The 21,800-nt window shown below is 36.0% G+C and overlaps 1 protein-coding gene across 5 annotated transcripts in view; it reads right to left on the reverse strand.

Annotated features, from left to right (window-relative positions):
• The window catches only part of INPP4B (inositol polyphosphate-4-phosphatase type II B), a 728,360-nt gene that overhangs the window by 174,163 nt on the left and 532,397 nt on the right, over positions 1-21,800 (reverse strand). For all 5 annotated transcript variants that reach the window (XM_060147684.1, XM_060147683.1, XM_060147686.1 and 2 more), the window contains one exon: positions 16,939-17,086. In XM_060147684.1, coding sequence (XP_060003667.1) covers positions 16,939-17,086 — 148 coding nt within the window. The remainder of the gene's footprint in view (positions 1-16,938; positions 17,087-21,800) is intronic.

Below are 21,800 nucleotides of genomic sequence, written 5' to 3' on the forward strand. Positions count from 1 at the left end.
AGCATATAAACTTCATCCTGGAGGATAGTACCCCAACCCTAAGTTTTTTTACCCAAGCTGGTACCTTAGCTGAGTCTTTCATGGTTAATATTATTCCACTGTTCTATCAGGTCTGTGGCTTTTGGGTGGAGGGGCATGCAGTGATTACAAACTCATGTCGCACCTCATTTTACGTAGCACTTGTCCTTTGGTTGGAGCAATGTTATGTGGGACACCAGATCATTCTGTAAGCCATCAGATGGGGGTGCCAGCAGTGGCACTGTGAGCAGAAAAGGGAAACACGTATTCAGACTGTGTTTCATGTCCCAGGATAAACTGCTGCCCTTTCCAAGGTCAAAGGGATGCAACGTAATTGACCTGCCACCAAAGAGCTGCTGGGTCTCCCCCAAGGAATGGTACCATATTCGTGTCCATTGCCAGTCTATTTCTGGCATTTAACATTTAGCAGTGGCAGTAGCTATATCAGCCTTGGAGAGGGAGGCCACGCCTCTAGGTCCATGTATAACCCCTGTGTCTGCCACCAAGGCCATTCTCTTCGTGGGTCTATTTCACAAACTCTGGAGTGTCCAAGAAAGGAGTCTGGCGAATCCATGGGCAGGTGATAATGTTCTCTGGTCATAAAGAGTATTTGCTTTCTGATGGGCATGGCTCAGGCATACTTGTGCTCACTCCTGTAAGCCCATCTACATACCCTTGCCCATACTCCTTGAATCCAATCTTCTAGTCTTATTTCTTCCAGGCCCGTGAAGCCATTCACTTTGCTAAACTTAATATATATCCATACCTCAGGCCATCTCTCCCTCTAAATGATTAACAATCATACTGTTTCTCAGATCTCCCCACTGGATGGATTTTCTTCATTATTGACCTTAAGGTCCACCTAACACATCAGGCTGACCCATCTTTTTTTTTTTTTTTTAACATCTTTATTGGAGTATAATTGCTTTACAATGGTATTGACCCATCTTTTTAAGAGTTTGAGTGTTTTCTTCCTCCATGAGTTAATCAGAGTGCAAGAGAAGCATCATAAGATAGAGGTACTAACATGAGACCAGTGACATGAGACTCTGGGACAGCTCTTTACGATATATGCTCATACCTCCTGGATCTGCTTAAGCCCAGTTCCGAAGGTATCACTCCCACCACACAATACATTACTCCTACATCATACAATGGGATCACAGTAGTACCCAGTTCACAATGGGCAGCTCTAGGCCCAGAGTCATTCTGTGTCTAAATCATCAGGGGTTTAGTCTCTAACGAGGGCCCAGTATCACACTGGGATGATGCAGGAGCCACCAGTACATTTCAGAACCCTAAAGGTCTGCACTGAAACAATCCTACCTGAAGTTGCTGAAGCCTCCACAGGGCAGCATTATTTCTCACCATGGATACGTTCACACCCATTGTTCAATCTCATGTACCCAAGGGCTGGCAACACAGTTAGGAACTTTGGAAATGTTCCTCTTCCTTGGGCTCTATTTGACACACTCTGCTTCTCCATTAATGGTTATATATATATATACACACATATATATATACTATATTTTTGATAAATATGATATATATGACTTTCATACATATTTATGACATATATATGACTTTTATATACATAAAGTCTGAATGGTGTATGCATCAGAAATATAGTTCAAATCACAGCAATTATTTATGTACATAGATGAAGAAGGTCTTTTTTGTGTATGTATGCGTATGTGCTATATTCCTGATTTCCCCCATTATTTGTCATTGAACCAACGTATGTTAGAGGTGGAGCAACCATACGTGCCTGTTACACCTGTTACTCCATTGTAATTATCAGCACCTCTTTCATTTGCAAAATATCCCTTTAAATGACCCAAGTTTTAGGATATCAGAATTAACATATCCTTTTTGATATAGTAAAAGAAAACAACAGCTACAAACTCACAGAATGTCATGGCTGGAAGGAAATTTAGGAAACAATTTGAAACCTCTTGCTTCACAGATGGAGGCATCTAAATAAAGCTGCTTGTTAATCTCAGAGTCACTAGGAAAACATAAGCCTTTTAGACTCTAATTCTATACCAACTCTTTTCTCACCCCATAAGATTCTCCACTGTAGGAACAAAGAAATACAAAACAAATTAACAAAATTCCAAACAATAAACACAGTGCCTTGTTTATGAAGGTACTCAATGAACATATATGGAGTGAAGGGGTGTAGAACCTGGAGCTATTGACTTCTAAAATCACATTTATAAACTTTCATGTACTTTCTTTTTTTTTTTAACTTTCATGTACTTTTAACATTAAACCTGAACAAAGGGTAAGTTGTAAGTTGAGATTTTTTTACTTCTGTATCTTTCAGTTCAAGTGGCACGGCTACTAGGTATGCAGTAATAATCTCTAAAATATGTTCAAGTGCAGAGTGGTGTCTAGTATTCTGAGACTCACAGATAATGGCCCCTGTGGTCCAGTCTGCATGTTGCCACTTTTATCTAAACAGAAATCTGGCATTAACATTATAATTAAACAGTTACACATCTTTACTAAACCTTTGGTGTGAATGGAAAAAGTGATGAGCTGTGTAAATGTATTTTTAATCCATAGAAAAATATTTTTTAAAACACTCCGCTATCTATTAACATTATCATTTTACTCACAGTAACACCTTCTGCTTTCAAAAGCTGTCTCCTTTAATTGCTACCTTACAACAATGACAATGAATATTTCTTTCTGGAAAATCCACTGCCCTGCTAAACACACACAATCTCTTATGAATTCCCTACCTTACTCTCACTAAAGTTCTATTTTTAAAACAAATTTTCTAGCTTGTCTCTAACTCTTTCCAATTCTCCAAGACTCCAATAGGTAGGCACAGGAAGTTGAAAAGAAAAGACTGAATATTCAAATACTAATAAGCTTGGGCCGCTTACACATTAAAGTTCTTTTGGCACTTACTGCCATCCATCCACTTTCACTTTGCTACCTACAAAAATAAAAGGCAAATCATATAAAATATGTCTCCAAAGGAGACAGGTGATTGCTAAGGCCTACTTGAGAAATACCTAATGCTCTATGGTTCTTGACATTTCAACTGTAAAGACTGACATTCTTGAAACTTGATGAAATATTCATACAGATCTCTGGTGTACTTTTTGCCTATATGGTTTGTTTCATCTTACCTTGTTTAAATATTTCAAAAATACATGCTTTTTCTCTTTAGGAAAATTGCAAGTTCCTGGAGGTTATTATGACCCTCTGAACCTTCCATAACGTGAAACACACTACTAAGTATAACATGTTTGAAACACAGACTATTAAATAACATGAAGAGAAAATGAGACCAAAAAAAAAAAAAAAAAACCCAAATGACTCTTGAAGAGTAAAAAGAAATAACTGAACACAAAATGAGTCACAGAGAAACTGAAAAGGAAATAGCCAAAGCTGCTTTCACATATAATGCATGAAACACTGGAAAGATTATTAAATAGGTAAATGTTTTTTAAACTTCATTACTTACACCCCTGGGGCTGTCATGGCTAGAAGGACAGGGAGGGTGTTGGGCAACAGGGAAACCAAGTAAGCAAACTGGCATCCGGCCCTTTTCCTTACTCTAGCCATCCACCTGCTCTCACTGAATCTCCCTAATTAATACTGGAATTCTCTGTACAGAGCTGTAAACAGTTTCTCCTGCTGAAAAATAAAGCTAGGTTTAAGACTATCAAAACAGAACCTAGTTCAAAGAGGAAAAAGTTTAGCATCTACTTAAAGCCTCTATTTAAAAGTAGTTTCAAAGCCTGATGATGATGTATTCAAGGGGGGAAATTCCAACATGGGGAAAACTTTGCTCTGAGTCTGTGAGTTACAGAGACTTGTCTTGTTTGTCGTCTTGTCCTACCACAGTCCTTTGTCCATAGAAAGTGTTCCATGTAGGCCTGTTAACTGAATGAAAGATTTGCTTGAAGACTGTAATTCTTAGATTTTCCTGAAATTCGAGATAAAGTCAAAATATAAGCTAACCCCAAAGTAGAATGCTGAGCTCTGCCCCAGTTAAAATGGATACGTGCAATACATAAATGAGTCACTGTTGAGTCTTCTAACCTTATACGGTTGAGATCTGTAACCCTAGTTTGGTTATGTCTTCCTCAAGGATAGAGAGAGATTTGAAATGTATCTTCATATGGCATCTCTTACTGTGATGGTTAATTTTATGTGTCAACTTAGCTAGACCACAGGGTGTCAGATATTTGGTCCAATGTGATTGCCGGTGTTTCTATAAGGTTGTTTTGGATGAGATTAACATTTAAATCTATAGACTGAGTAAAGCAGATTGTCCTCCCTACTTTGGGTGGGCTTCATCCAATCAGTTGAAGGCTTGAATAGAGCAAAAAGGCTGACCATCCCCTGACCAAAAGAGAACTCCTCCTGCCAGGCTGACTTTGAGCTGGGACACTGGCTTTTCCTGGGTCTCAAGCCTGCTGGCCTTTGGACTAAAACTACACCATAGTCTTTCCTAGGTCTCCAGCTTGCTCACTCACCCTGAAGATCTGAGGATGAGTACACACACACACACACACACACACACACACCTTACTAGTTCTGTTTCTCTAGAGAATCCTGAGTAATACACTAACTATGTAGAGATTCATCAGAAAGCGTTCTTTCTGCTTGGTGTAAAAGAAGTTGGGGGTGGTGGTGAGATGGAAACATCTAGAATACAGTTTAGGCTCTTTCATGAACTTTTATCCCTCCCACTACATTTTACAAATACTCTGACTTCTTCAAAAGAAAAATAACCATAGAAATGCTCAGCCTGTCTAAGGGACATACACAAGAAATCTCTAGTCCTGAGGCCAAAGTGCCACATGTGAGCACCTATCTTATTAGAAGTGTAAACCCAGAATAATCAACTAAATATTTGGCTATGTGAATTCAAAAATTCCTGAAATTACGAAAAGTAATTATTGTAAGAAAGAGTGCCCAAGAGTAACAGTTAATTCATTTACAAGAAGGTAGTAAGACCACATAGCCTGATAAAAATTTATCTACCAAAGGATACAGACCAGTATGAAAGACATTAAAATGTTATTTGAAATGGTTATTATCTAAGCAAATAGAAATGTTTTCCTACAATGAGCTGTACAATACCATTTTGTAGAATAGAAATGGCTACACAATTTAAATAGAGCCTTTTGGTAGTTATCACACTCTAAAAGTACATGTGGGTGTACATGGGTGGCAAGTTTAAGAGGCAAATGGCTTTCATTCATTAAGCAAAATTAGACCTTAAAACAAACCTGAAAGAAGCCATAAAAATTTACCCATTAGGAAAAAAAATTAAACATGAAATAGTCAATGAAGTGTAGACTCCATAAATGACTGGTGGGTGGCTTCATTTCATAAAGTGGCCGGGTGACACCATAAAACTGAACAAAGTTCAACTACATGTCAAGTTTCACAGTATTTTCAACCCACAATTCAAACTGTCTGTGCTTTAACCTGTAGAGGGATAAAAACTGCATCCATAAATCACAGGCTTTTTTAAAATGCATTTTTGTAAATGACGACGTGGGTAATGTTGCAATCCACGAGCCACTATTTCACTGGAAAAAGTGACTGGATATTCTGAGTGGTCATTCACTCTGATTTTCATGTGACATTAAAACAAGCGGCTGTTGTACTATACACTCAAGGTTTCAAGTTTATATGCAAAGACTAAGCATTGGAACACAGTAACTACAGGAATTAGCTGTAATCACAGAATCTGTTTGTATCTGATAAACAGCCAGATTCTATAATTTAATTTTAGGTAGCTGCGTTAGAAAAAAATGAGGAATGCTAAGTATGTCTTATTCCATCCTGAAAGTCTATTTGCTGCTCCTGATAAAGGTGATTTGGTGTTTATTTACTTCCACATAACATCTTTACCCTTCAAAGTTTGTCAAACATGGTCATTTATTGTTTTAATATGTTAAAGCTCAGTGTTTCATTTATGCTTAAAATGGTGGCGTGTTCATATGAAGTTTCTCCTAAATCCACATATACTAATATATGTCTTTTTATTTTGGGTAGCCATGAAAATTACTCACTGTACCGGAAAGGCTACTAAAGCAAGAACAGATACTCACACTGTTACCATTTTTCATTATTCATGCCCATACTTTTAGAAAGTGCAAACGTTTGTGAGTATCACCCTTTTGAATTCTCACTCCTGCATCTGGAGTGCAGATGTCACCCAGTTCAGTTTCATAGGTAGACAGAATTCAAGAGGCTCTCAAAGTGCTGGAAGTAGAGCTCTTTGGGGAAAACCGTAAGGCTTTCCAGGTAATCAAGGTTACTTTTGTATAGAATGTGTCTCTTTTCTTACTCTTAAAACACTCCTCAGATATAATTGTCCCAGAGCCCGACTAAACAAAATTAAAAATTCAGTCTCACGAGGCACATTTCAGGTGCTCGATAGCTACATGGCTATCAGAGTAGGCAGTGCAGTATAGAACATTCCCATCATCGTGGAAAGTTCTAGTGAACAACATTGTTCTGGAAAAATGGGAAGAATATAAGTGAGAAGTAAAGTGACTTGTTTGATGCCATATTGTTAGGAAGTGGCAGAATCAAGACATGTACCGAGGTCTTGTGAATGCAAATCTTGTTCTCTTTTTTATTTTAATTTCTGGTGAGTATGATTTCTTTTAAGCCAGTATCCTTCAATAGGAGGACAAGATTGGAATCTCCCATCTGAGGGACTCATCTGTATGTAAATTCCACCCAGGTCAACAAAGAGCTGGTGCAAATATTTTGCTCAAGTGTGCACTTACCAGACAGCCTTGGCTGCCATAATTGCTGGAATCTCAAACAACAAAACAAAATTCTTATGTATTTTCTATTCCTTTAACAAATATTTAGCGGTGCTGATTATCCTTATTCATGCCAGGCACTATAATAAGAACTTTATAAATATTCACTCATTCTATATGCATAACAGCCCAAGGAAGTAGGTATTATTATTATCATCCTTATTTTTTAAATGAGGAAACTGAGACTCAGGGAAGATAAGTAATTTACCCAAAGTTATCCAGATAGTGAGTAGCAGAGTTGGGATGAAGCCCAGGAAGTTTGTCTAGGGTGCCCATGCTTTAAACTACTATGCTAGATAGACTCTCCATTAGAAATACAGCACAATCTCACTCTCACTAGAAATCACATCAGGAACATATATATTGATACTATCAGCTTGAGGAAAAAACAAAATAAAACCCTTCTGTTTTTGCAGACAAGGGTAAAGCTTGATGTCAGCCTTCTTATTCTTTACATTAAATTCCAATGAGCAGGAAGAAAGGGGGATTTTATGTTACTAGAACTCTTTAAAATTAGAGATGCTACTGCTGGTTATCCTAGATCAGTGCTGTCCAATAGAACTCTCTGTGTGATGGTGACGTTCCAAAGCTGTGCTATTTAATTACAATGGTTACTAGCCATATGTGACTACTGCACACTTAAAATGTGACTAAGGTGATGGAGAAATGAAATTTTAAATTTCATTTCATTTTAACAAATTTTAACTTAAGTTTCAATAGCCACATGGAGCAAGCAGCATCTGTACTTAATAGCAAAGACCTCGATGGTTCAATTAAGAGCCAAAGAGGGCTCCTTTGTTTCTTCTAAACCTTGTGCTTGCCCATTATGTCCTACATCAAAGAATTATAACTTATCTATTCAGTCATGCAGGTCAGAATGCTTAAGTTATTCTGCACGCCTTACCTCCAGAGATAATCCACCACCAAACTCTGCTCATCAAAAAAAATCCCAAATGTTTGTACATTTCACCATTTCCCCCCAGCCACCATGGTCTAAGTCACCACCATTGTTCGCCCAGACAAACACAACATCCCCTAAATTGTTTTAACCCTCCACACTTGCTTCCCTTTTTCTAAGTGTAATCATGTCATTCTCTTCACGCAATTTCAGCTGTTCTTGGGAAAAGACTACATTCCTGAGTGCTCATTATATGCCAGGTATTATGCTAGATTCCAGGAATAGTACAATAAGAAAATTGACAAGTTCCTCCTTTTCTGTGTCCCAGAAGGCCCTAACTAATCTGAAGTCTGAAGCCTGACTATCATTCCAAAATCACTGTCTCAGCTCTAAATACACCAGCTTTGTGAGAGAAGTCCATTTTTCTGCCCACTGGGAATTTGTAGTACCATATAATAAACGTATCTATGAGGTATGCACTTACATACACACACACACCTCAAATCCCATAGCCATAAGTGCTAGAGTCTCCTGATTGTTCACTTAATTTCTACAGTAGCCCTGTAGGACAAATGATAATATTATTATCTAAAAAGTGAAAAAAAAATTGAAAATTGAGAAATCGTGTAATCTTCTAAAAATTATAAGTACGTATCAAATGGCAGATAAAGAGGTTTTGGACTCGGGTTGATAATTATTCCAATTCCGTGTTTTTATCATCACAACGTACACTGTCTCCTACTCAATCCATGTGAAATAAAGAATCCTGGCACAATGGACAAATATGCTTCTGAATGAGCTTTGCCTTATTTGTTCCTGTGGGGCTATGGTAATAACCAAACAACAAAATAAAACACATATTTCTATCGCCAGCTTGGTGATACTAAGCGCTCTACAGGACATCTCATTAAATGATACCAAGAATCTATAATGATGAACTTAATGGCACACAGCATCTGCCCTCAATACTAGGAGTTGGTAGGGCCAATGCACTCTTTCCATGATAAATAATACACCACATGGTATTCCAACCTTGCATCAACGTTGCATGAAGAAAAACGAACAGAAGAAATAACACTCATCAGCTATGAGTCAACAGTGGAGTCCCAATGGGATACTTTTTTATGCATCACTTTTGGATATTTAGGACTTAAGATTTTCCTCAGAGAAAGCAAACAAGAGAGACAGAAAGAAACACAAAGAGAAACAAAGCGGAAGAGATAGAACACTATAAAAAAATCTATGAAATTCATCAGTTTGAGGTTTATTCAGTATCTACGAGACCTAAACAGAATAGCTGACTCCTTATTACTTTTCCCACTAATCAGTGTTTCTTTAAGGTCAGTAAAGATTTTCAGTGTGCTTTTATCTAAGTATGCAAATGTCAGTAGACGTCTCAAAAGTCATGTGCTTCAGCCAGGCCAAAATAAACACGGTGTAAGATGAGGCTGGAGATGTAGGTAGACAGGAGCCCTTGTTTGCCTTGTAGGCCGTGTGAAGGGGAAACCTCGTCTGGTGATAAATTTTGAAAAGAAGATCTAACCACGTTCAATGGACAGGTTGGCTGACTATGTGGTAAAATCCTACTGTACAACTTTTTGAAATAGAATTTATATGAATATATTCTAGTTCATAATTCCTAGTATATACTTTTAACATTTTTTAAATGGCACTCCTGTAGCATTATTGGTTTGAAATAATATGAACCTTTTTGAATGTAATAGTCACAAAATGCTTTAAGATAAGGTGCAAGGTCAGAAAATTAAGTATCTTCCTCATTTCTTTCAAACTAGGTATATTGCTTAGAAAACCCATTTAATAGTGTATGATAATATTTAAGTCAGCATGTAGAACATGTCTCTGAAATGTAACTCTGTGCAGCAACTAGGCTTTCAACCTGGGATTTCAAAGTATCTTACTATTTTTTTGCATATATAAGAATATACTGCATTCAAGAAATAGATTTAAGACTAGATAGATAGACAGACAGATAGATACACTTATCATAGGTCTGTAATATAGCTCTAAAAATGAAGAATATAGAATATTTGAAATATATAGTATTGAACAAAACAGTGTCTTCATTGACATAAAATATTTTATCACCATGAATTTAGTATATGTACAATATTTACAAACACTAATATCTAAGAGAAAGCATTCACATTCTCTAAAAGAAGTGTTAGCAAGATTTTTATTTAAACTTTCTATGTCCCAAATTCTATTACATTTTCCCTACTAAAGGGTTTGGTTCAGATGTTTATATTTTATTTACAAGATTGTTCCTCTGCCTGGTACACACAAATATTTATGTCTTATATAAAACCTAAGGACATCTTAAAGTTAATTGTTATAAATTATTCTTATCCTTTCTTTTAGACTCCCAAAATTATATTCAAGGAAGTTTCTCTCCTTCCTCACCCCTGGGACCAATGAAGAAAAATATAGAGAGAGCAGAAATGAAACAGGAGAAAAAGAGAAAAATACATGATATAAATCAAACTAATTTTTTCCTGGGGAGTTTTCATTGTCACCGAAATACTTCATTTCTTTAAAACTTTTGTACCATAATAAGTTTTCAAACATCATATTATAATGTAGAAAAGTATATGTTTTGATAAAACCAAACACCCTATGGCCACCCAAGCCTCCCATCTAAACATATATATGTGCACACCATCATTTAATATGGTATGTGTAGCTGCCATGGAGCTTCAACGCCACAAGTTCCATCATTTCTTCTATTAACTGACACATTTCATTGTTGACTAAGCAAAGCAAACTTTTTTTTACTTAACATCTTTATTGGAGTATAATTGCTTTACAATGGTGTGTTAGCTTCTGCTTATAACAAAGTGAATCAGTTATACATATACATATATCCCTATATCACTTCCCTCTTGAGTCTCCCTCCCACCCTCCCTATCCCACCCCTCTAGGTGGTCACAAAGCACTGAGCTGATCTCCCTGTGCTATGCGGCTGCTTCCCACTAGCTAGCTATTTTACATTTGGTAGTGTATATATGTCCATGCCACTCTCTTACTTCGTCCCAGCTTACCCTCCCCCCTCCCCATATCCTCAAGTCCATTCTCTACGTCTGCGTCTTTATTCCTGTCCTGCCCCTAGGTTCTTCATAACCATTTTTTTTGGTCTGTTTTTTAGATTCCATATATATGTGTTAGCATACGGTATTTGTTTTTCTCTTTCTGACTTAACTTCACTCTGTATGACAGACTCTAGGTCCATCCACCTCACTACAAATAACTCAATTTCGTTTCTTTTTATGGCTGAGTAATATTCCATTGTATACATGTGCCACATCTTCTTTATCCATTCATCTGTCGATGGACACTTAGGTTGCTTCCATGTCCTGACTATTGTAAATAGAGCTGCAATGAACATTGTGGTACATGACTTTTTTTGAATTATGGTTTTCTCAGGGTATATGCCCAGTAGTGGGATTGCTGGGTCATATGGTAGTTCTATTTGTAGTTTTTTAAGGAACCTCCATACTGTTCTCCATAGTGGCTGTATCAATTTACATTCTCACCAACAGTGCAAGGGGATTCCCTTTTCTCCACACCTTCTCCAGCATTTTTTGTTTGTAGATTTTTTGATGATGGCCATTCTGACCGGTGTAAGGTGATACCTCAGAATGCGAGAAAATATTTGCAAATGAAGCAACTGACAAAGGATTAATCTCCAAAATTTACAAGCAGCTCATGCAGCTCAATATCAAAAAAACAAACAACCCAATCCAAAAATGGGCAGAAGACCTAAATAGACATTTCTCCAAAGAAGATATACAGATTGACAACAAACACATGAAAGAATGCTCAACATCATTAATCATTAGAGAACTGCAAATCAAAACTACAAAGCAAACTTTTGAAGTAATACAAAATCTGAAGAAAATACTCAATATAAACAAAATACATGGCAACACTAAAACAAGCTATAAAAATTTTATAGGTGGTAGTTTGGCAAGACCTACATAACTTGCCTGCATGCAACCCAAGGTGAAGTACTGTAAAGCCTGTGGCATTATAAACACAGGCAAAAATACACATAAACACACACACACACACACACACACACACACACACACACACACATCTTCTATGTATTTAGGATCTCTGAGCTGTCTTCAACATGTACTCTCCTTTTTCTCTCCATTGCACTAACTCTATAATAAACCAGTTGTGTTTTCCCCCCCATCCTTCAAGGAGGCTAGATCAAAGAACTGGGCTACTTTATAATGCCACATCCCTTAGGTATCACGATTATAGAATCATTTAGTAAACTTCTCAGAAGCGAGGTGTTATACTGATACTTGGTAAGCAGGACCTCCCCATCTTCCCTTCCCAACACATAATTCCAGCATAGCACTTAAGAGGTTATACATCAGTGCTGTCTCCTTGATACCCCTGCTGGAAATCTGCATATTTATAACATTTTTAATCAGATTATGTGAGTCTGTAATGTGAACCATGGATCTTTTTCTTTTTTATTTATATTTTAATTGAAGAATTGTTAATTTATAATGTTGTGTTAATTTCTAGTGTAGAGCAAAATGATGTAGTTATACATATATGTATATATTCTTTTTCAGATTCTTTTCCATTATAGGTTATTACAAGATATTGAGTATATTTCCCTGAGCTATACAGGTCACTGTTGTTTACCTGTTTTATATATAGTAGTGTGTATCTGTTAATCCCAAACTCTCTGCTCTCCCTTCCCTCCGCTATCACCTTTGGTAACCATGAATTTGTTTCCTATGTCTGTGAGTTTATTTCTGCTTTGTAAATAAGTTCAATTGTATCATTTGTTCATAAAAACGTGAACCATGGATTTTAAGGAAGCAGGCCATTGGCAGAAAAGCCGTTATAGACCATTACACTATCACAGGCAAGAAATGATGGTGGTTGGGATTAGAATGGATAGAGTGAAAACATAAAAAATAAATGAATTTGAGGGAAATTGTGGAATTAGCATGATTAGAAATTGATACTTGAAATTGAATGTGGAATGTGGATAGGTTTGGTGAGACAAGACAAAAATACTTATGTTTTATGTTTCTGCACTGAACTGTTGAAGAGAGGGTGGCATTTACTGGGACAGGAATTATTGGAGGGAGAATGATTTAAATGTGATACCAGGGCATGGTAATCATGGGGACCAAAAGTCTGCTTTCCACAGTGAGGCTCAGGAAGATGAGGGTAGATTTAGAAAATACAGACACAGTATTTCTTCTGGGTGGTGTGTTTAGAGTGATTTTTTTTCTTTTTTATATTTTCACTATTTTCTATAGTGACCATATATTATTTTTACAGAAAAAAATTACCACACTTTTTATATCTTTTTAAAAATACGGCTTCAGGAGCAAAGAGGCAGAAAATTGCTAATATAAGCCTTTCTTCACAACAGTAAACATAACTTGTCATCTACGATTTCCTGCTTGTGAATTTTTGGGGCCTAAACCGTAATATAAAATTCAAAGTTTAGCGTTGTGAAAACACGTCACAGCCAACGCAACAGGTGTTATATATCTGAACTTGAACTCAGAAGGTATTAGTGCTTAGGGAGGCACTAATCAGAGGGAGGCCCCAGAGGATTTAAACTCTATCACAGCCCTAAGACTTCGTGTATGTACGATCTCAAAGTTAATAAAAGTAGTTCACGTTGAGTCCAATGTTACACTAAGGGACTAATAGCAAGAGAAGTTTTAGATGGCAGCTGCAGGCAAGGGCACTGGGTATGAGTGAGGGGAAATAGCTGCTGCACCATTATGTCCCTGCCAACATTTACACTCCATATCATGACGGCTGAGAAGGACAACATTTTCCTCACTGACACATACAGGTATGCCTTAGGCAGAGAGGCGTACCATGCACATACCTGGTCCCTGCCAACAGACTCAGACTAACTTAGCCTGTCAAGTGTTTACCAATCCCAGACATGATAAAATTAATAATAGACCTTCAAATGCATGAGTGGGATTTCATTCTTACCGAGTTAAATAGATTACAAAACTACTAATAATGCCTTGTCTTTAAGACACAGTTGTGACTAGACATATACCTAATATTCCCTAAATTCCCTTTCTTACTTGCTATTTTTGTTCACAGTTAAATCCATACTCAAACTTAGGAAATCTCTACCTGCGAGTTTATGAGGCTGATATCAATCATAGCAGTCTTTTCAGAAAATTTCCCGTTTTCTATTCCCTTGGTAAAGGAGGGAAGTTATGTAACAAAGTGTTCAAATAATACCCTAATTACCCCTATAGGGAGATGACAACACACCAACACAGAGAAGTTGTAGAAAAGTTTACGTCTGGGGTGAAAAGTGAGACTGAAAGAGTCAGTGGCTCGTGAAAGAAAGTGTAGGATTGTCAAAATCCAGACTTCACAGAAGTCTGACCATGTTTGCAAATTTATCATCTTGGTAATTGAGAGGAAACATCTCACTTTTGTAAAATATTTTGTAAAATACTTACTATTTGGTCCTTAAGGAAAAGTTTTTGCAACCCCTGTTATACAGCTAAATTCATACTGTGATTACTGACTTTCCTAAGAAAAAAAAAGAAAGAAAGAAAAGGAAAGAAAGACTGTATATCTATGTCTGTGTGTCTGTCTATCTCTCTGTCTATCCATCTATAACTATCTCCATCCATCCACAGGTCCTATGAATAGGGACTTAATGGCAGCTTTTATCTACTGCTCATTTACTTACTGTTCTTCATCAACTGAAATGATATAATTTAGTTAATAGTTATTTTAAAGATTCAGAAAGTAGCTGTTTCAGTTACTTAGCATAATATAAAGTTGCCCTGGCACCTTTTTTTTTTTGAAGAAAAGACTCGAAGCTTTTTAAAAAATAATTCTCTCAAGATAGATTTCCAAGCATGAAAATGAAACACCTTGTACTCTTTGCAACTACTGAAAGATAAGGGCACGATGACACCCACAGTCTTCATCAAACCACCTAAGAAAATCCATTAGAATTGTGCTGTTGAGACGAAGGTTGAGGTAAGTATAACACTTTCTGGGATCTGAGTAAGACTAGGGGTAAAAGAGTCCGTTTGCAGTGACATGGATGGACCTAGAGATCGTCAAACTGAGTGAAGTTAGTCAGACAGAGAAAGACAAATACAATATGATATCGCTTATATGTGGAATCTAGAAAAATGGTACAAATGAACTTATTTACAAAACAGAAATAGAGTCACAGATGTAAAAAACAAACTTATGGTTACCAGGAAGGAAAAAGGGGGAGGGATAAATTGGGAGATTGGGATTGACATATACACACTACTGTATATAAAATAGATAATTAATAAGGACCTACTGTATAGCACAGGGAACACTACTCAGCACTCTGTAACGACCGATATGGGAAAAGAATCTAAAAAAGAGTGGATACATGTATATGTATAACTGATTCACTTTGCTGTACAGCAGAAACTAACATAACCTTGTAAATCAACTATACTCCAATAAAAATTAAAACAAAACAAAAGAGGCCGAAAAAAGAACTTCAGAGTAAACCTCTGTCTGGGCCGGAGATTTCACCCAACCAAGAAAAATGTTTCAAGTCCTTCTGTAGGACAATGTCCCATTCTTACATTCTTAATTTGTTATGTTATATCATGTTAATTTCATATTATAATTTAATGATTACAGTATATTAATTTCTATTATAAATATAATTCTTAATTTAAATTATTGTCTCAGTTGGATAGCATATATCTTCGAGGGTAGATTCTTTAAGAAAGTTTGGTGAATGACGTTTTTTGAGCTTCTGCATATTTAAGTATGTCATTTCCATTGCCTTCATTCATTAAAAAAAAAAAGTCATAACTTGACCCTATATAATAAAGTGGGCCACAACCTTTTTCTCTCAAAAAATCAAAAATCAGTAGATGTTACTCCATGGACTTCTGCAGAGAAGTAAGTGTAAGGTTAGTCTGATTTTAGCATGTAAAATAAAAACCTACATAAGTTTTGACTGTTTCCAAGTTTTTGTATGACTTGTTCTTTCCCAAGAAAGAACATTTGAGAAGAACTTATTGTGTTTGTCTTCCACATCCGAGATGTGACTTCTTAGTGTCAAATCTGTTCTTCTCTGCTGGCTTTGTGGATTTAATTTGCCTACTGCATTTTAAAATTTCATTATCCTCTCCATTATTCTTTTCTTCTCAGCATTTTTCCTAAAAGGTGATGGTTCTCAACTTAGGGCTTTCTAATTCCTTTTCATAATAACCATACCTTATATTCTACTGAGATCTCTAGTCAATTTCCTTACAATCTTTCCTATTTCCCTTTTGAGTCTTCAACATGATTTTTTCTCTACTTTTCTTTAGAAAATTTTAAAGATTCATAATTGATTTTTTTTCAACACATTTTAATGGTGGGAGATTTACACAGAAAAGGTGTAATATAAGTCACAAATGAGAGTCACACATGTGATTAAAATTTTCTAGTGGTCAGTAGTCATATGTAAAAAGCAAAAAGATATCATATTTTAGATTCCACATGATATCACTTATATGTGGAACCTAAAATATGACACAAATGAACCTATCTTTGAAACAGTCATGGACATAGAGAACAGTCTGGTGGTTGCCAAGGGGGAGGGGTTTGAGGAAGGGATGGAGTGGGAGTTTGGGGTTAGCAGATGTAAGCTATTATATATAGAATGGATAAACAACAAGGTTCTACTGTATAGCACAGGGGACTATATTCAATATCCTGTGATAAACCATAATGAAAAAGAATATAAAAAATGCATATAATATCTATAACTGAATGACTTTGCTGTATAGCAGAAATTAACAAGACATTGTAAATCAACTATACTTCAATAAAAAATAAAAGTAAAAGTAAAAAGAGAAGCACATAAAATTAATATCACATTGTATTCAACCCCAGTATACCCAAAATGTTAACATTTCATTATGAAATCAGTCTTTTTTTGTTTGTGTGCTATGAATTCAAAATCTGGTGTTTATACTACACTTGGCAGAACATCTCAAAGTGGACGAATCACATTTCAAGTGATTAATAGTCATACAGGGCTAGGAGCCATCATACTGGACAATGCAGATCTAGATTTTTATGTTATCATCATACTTGAAAAAAAATGTTTCATAAAAAAATAATTAATGTAAGAGACAATCATAAATCACTTTCTCTTACCTACACAAATCTTCTTTGATTTGAAGAGAGATCAATTCCTTAGGAATATGAAAAGAAAGTATGCTCTCTGACATCTGCTCCCGGATTCGCATCCACTTATTGTCAGATGTGGGAAATCTATATAATTTACACACTGGGTTCTTTAACACTGGAAAAGGTGAAAAAAATAAAGTTAATAGTTAAATTATAAAGATATGCACTTTAGATAAAGATCAATTAACAAAATCATTAATCAGGCTACCATTCTAATACTTGATCAAAATTTTTTATCATAATCCGTAGTGTAACTGTGTTTCTAAGAATTTTCTCCTTATATCTTATTTTTTTCAGTAGCTTCTTGGATATAGTCTTTATTAAATTAAAAAGTGATACAACAAATTCCAATTCATAAATGTGGCTACTGTGGTTCTCTGACATACCACCTATTAATTCTTTTTCCTTCTAAACATTTTCTTAAAGTATATGTATTTATAAATATAGATGAAAATATATGGATTTATACACCATACATGCTTTGAAAAAATACATTTCTGGATTTCTTCCAATCACTCTTAGTCAACTTTACCCACTTATATAGTAGGTGACAACTGATATGTTATATTAGAGGTTTCAAATGACCCTACTACCAAAAGTGACTTTTTTCTTAAATGTCAGAAAGGTTCATTCCTTGGCTTAAGATCTATTACAATTCAAATATTATTCATACTTTAGTGTCAATAAGTCAGTAACACTTTCCCAAAACCATATATTATCAGAAGCAAGACAGGGAGACTATGAACAAGCTGAATATCTGGGATGGGTGACAGTGATTAGGGGAGAAATAACATGGTCATGTCATCAAGGATTTTAAAAGATTTAAAGAAAAAGTGTAGGGCTAGATATTAAGATAATACCTGAAACATTTTTTGTGAGGCCAGCATCCCTACCACACTACCAAGCCCTATATTTCAGGGCAGGATTTTATTTCCATTGCTGTTGGATAAAGAATATAAGAGAAATATATCAAAGCTTAATGGACAACAAAATGTCAGGTGAATCACCAGTCACGTATCTATGGTTATTTGGCTCCAGTTTACCAATGAAGCTAATTAAAAAGAGAATTTGATGTTGAAGTGGATGTAAGACTTTAAATAACACCCAGCCTGTTATGTGGCCCAAGTCTCTTCAACATATGGAGTAAAATATCTTTCTCATTTTAGGGTTTTATAAGGCTGTGTCTCATTCATTACTTGGAAATATAAATATATTTCTGAGCATTAAAATAAGGAACTATTCATCCATTCTGCAACTATCATTCTCAGAGGTCCAGTCTGACAATTATCACTATCAGAATTGATACTAAATAGGAAACCTTTATTTCAAACATCTCATTCTTTAACGACCAGATTCAAAGCTCCCGGCACACTTATCTACCCCTTACAAGAATTAGCTAGAATGTTCACTTGTTAAAAGCATCAATAGAAGCAAGAAGATGATAGAATATTTCCAGGATGTTGAGAGACAATATTTTAAATCTAAAGTTGTATGTCTAAAGGATTATGTTTTTGCCATAAACATGACCTTTAAGTTTTATCAATTAGATTATATCACAGATCCATATATAAGGCTAATTATACTTATTTTCTTTCTCTTTTTAATGAGGTATAAAGGTATAATTGACATATAACATTATATTAGTTCCAGGTATAGAATGTAATGATTCAATATCATTTGTATATTTGTATATATTGTGAAATGATTACCATAATAAGTCTTGTTAACATCTGTCACCATACGTTGTCACAAACTTTTTCTTGTGATGAGAACTTTAAAAATCTCTCTTAGGAACTTTCAAATATGCAATACAATATTATTAACTACAGTCACCAAGCTGTACATTATATCCCCCTTTCTTATTTATTTTATAATTGAAAATTTATACCTTTTGACACCCTTCACCTGTTCCACCCACCTCCATCCCCTGTCTCGGGCAACCACCAATTAGTTCTCCATGAGTTCGTTTTTTTATTTGTTACGTTTTATTTTGTTTTTGCTTTTAGATTCTACATATAAGTGAGTTCATACAGTAGCTGTCTTTCTCTGTCTGATATTTCACTTATCATAATGCCCTCAAGGTCCTTCCATGTTGTCACAAATGGCAAGATTTCATTCTTTTTTATGGCTGAATAATATTCCATGTGTGTGTGTGTGTGTGTGTGTGTGTGTGCGTGTGTATCACATTTTCTTTATCCATTCATCAGTGGAAACTTAGGGTGTTTCCACGTCTTGGCTATTGAAAATAATACCACAATGAACACTGGGATGCATATATCTTTTTGAATTAGTGTTTTCATTTTCTTTGGGTAAATACCCAGAAGTGGAATTGCTGGATCATATGGTAGTTCTAGTTTTAGTTTTTGGAGGAATCTCCATATTGTTTTCCATAGTGGCTGCACCAATTTACATTCCCACCAACAGTGCATGAGGGTTCCCTTTTCTCCACTTCCTTGCCAATAACACTTGTTATTTCTTATTTTTGATATCCATTCTAACAGATGTGAGGTGATATTGTGGTTTTGATTTGCATTTCCCTCATGATTAGTGATGTTGAGTAACTTTTCATGTACCTGTTGGACATCTGTGTGTATTCTTTGTAAAAATGTCTATTCAGATCCTCTGCCCATTTTTAATCAGAATTTTTTTTTTTGCTGTTACTGAGTTGTATGAGTTCTCTATATATTTTGGATATTAGCCCTTATCAGATATATTTTCTTTTATATGAAATACAGAAACTTACAGCCAATGAAAGAAACTATGATATTTCATTCATCTTTAAAGTGACAATGTTTTAAAGATGTAAGAATTTTACTATAACCTCTATTGCCCTATCTCTAGAGGTGGAGAAGAAAAACAATGTATGTACAGAATTCAATATATTGTAAGTCAGGTTAAACCATTTATGGGATCTCAGGAATTCTAATGTAGCTAACATGATCAGGAATACAAATGCATCCTTTTATAGTAAGACAGAAATGGTCTCGGTTTCTTTTTTTTCTGTGAAATGTCCACATTTTTCCTTAGTAACCTAAGTAAATATTCAATTACTTGGGTTATCTATACTTAGTATATGCACTGCTTTTTAACCTCTGCTTTTTTTTTTTTTTCAGGATTACACAGAATCTTTGTATCTCCCAAACCACGGTTAAAAACCCTTCGATTGGGCTTCCCTGGTGGTGCAGTGGTTAGGAGTCCGCCTGCCGATGCAGGGGACACAGGTTCGTGCCCCGGTCCGGGAAGATCTTACATGCCGTGGAGCGGCTGGGCCTGTGAGCCAAAATTTGTATTTTTAATTAAGTTGAAAAATATGATATTCTTTATTTTATCTGTTATCACAAAACTAGTCCTTCAACTTTTGATTTTACTGTTTTCATTTTACTGCTTTTCAGTGTATTTTAAATATAAATCTTTGTTGAAATAGAGTGGTAGAAATCAAGGACAGTGTGATTAATGAGCTCCAGAACTATCCTCCGACCACCCGAGACACAACATCCAGGACCCTGTGCGAATGCTGCTGTTTTTTTAAGGAAAGCACTTGGGCCAAATAATAAACAAAAAAATCAGGCCACATGATCTAGCCCCCCAAAAATTCCCAATAATGTCTCCTATCTAACTTTCATGCTATAGGTTCTAACCTTTTGAAACTCATAGATCTCTAAACATTAGTATTTAACTGCACATAGCTATTAGGATCTCAATGTAGACATAGTGGAATCCACTTTACAACCAAGTCTGATCCAGTAGCATTGCTTATTGAATACCTACTACGTATAAAGCAAGAACACTTACTGTTTCTCAAAATGCCATATAATGGATTATGACTTAGAAAATTAAAAATATATATATGGCCTGACTTTTAATTACCATGAAATTTGTTCCAACAGCTACAAACAGACCAGATAAGATGTTCTCAACTCAAAATTTTGCTGGGTTCATAGTGAGGAGATTTCTGCCATCCTCATATAAAAGAAAGGCAAGGTATTCATGTATCAAATATTGAACAGTGGGCCATAAATGATGAATGCTTTTGTCATTTTTTTAAAATTTATTTATTTTTGCTGCGTTGGGTCTTCATTTCTGTGCGAGGGCTATCTCTGGCTGTGGCAAGCGGGGGCCACTCTTCATCGCGGTGCGCGAGCCTCTCACTATCGCGGCCTCTCTTGTTGCAGAGCACAGGCTCCAGATGCACAGGCTCAGTAGTTGTGGCTCACGGGCCTAGTTGCTCTGCAGCATGTGGGATCCTCCCAGACCAGGGCTCGAAGCCGTGTCCCCTGCATTAGCAGGCAGATTCTCAACCACTGCGCCACCAGGGAAGCCCGCTTTTGTCATTTTATAAATGCTTCTCCCCTATAGCAGAGATACAGTTTCAACAATTCTGCACACACACTCCAGCTGTGTAAATGAGCCCACCACTTTCAGCTCTGGCTTTCCACTGATGTCAAGTATTTCTTCATGTAGGAGATGCATTTCTGACCATACAATAGGCTCAACTCAGCAAAAACAACTATCTAACTTATCTATTATAAGTTCTTTTTAAAGAGAGCCCTGTGTGTATCATCTTCATTTTTTTTCACTGCTTTTGCCAAAACAATTGCTAAAAATATCACGTGACAGATTCTACCAAGGGAAAAGTAGTGAAGAGATTTTGGACACCACCACAGTCTTAATTATGACTTAACAAGGATAAAGTTCTAAGATGGTCCAGATATGAATACATTCCCACTGAGATCCACCCTCTAAGGTGAACACAGGGACAGAAAGTAAATGACAGATTTTTTTCTCCTAAAATTGCAACACAACTCAAATTCCCATATCATTTATTCCAG

Source organism: Lagenorhynchus albirostris, chromosome 4 (assembly GCF_949774975.1).
Source record: "Lagenorhynchus albirostris chromosome 4, mLagAlb1.1, whole genome shotgun sequence".
In the NCBI taxonomy this organism is placed as follows: domain Eukaryota; kingdom Metazoa; phylum Chordata; class Mammalia; order Artiodactyla; family Delphinidae; genus Lagenorhynchus; species Lagenorhynchus albirostris.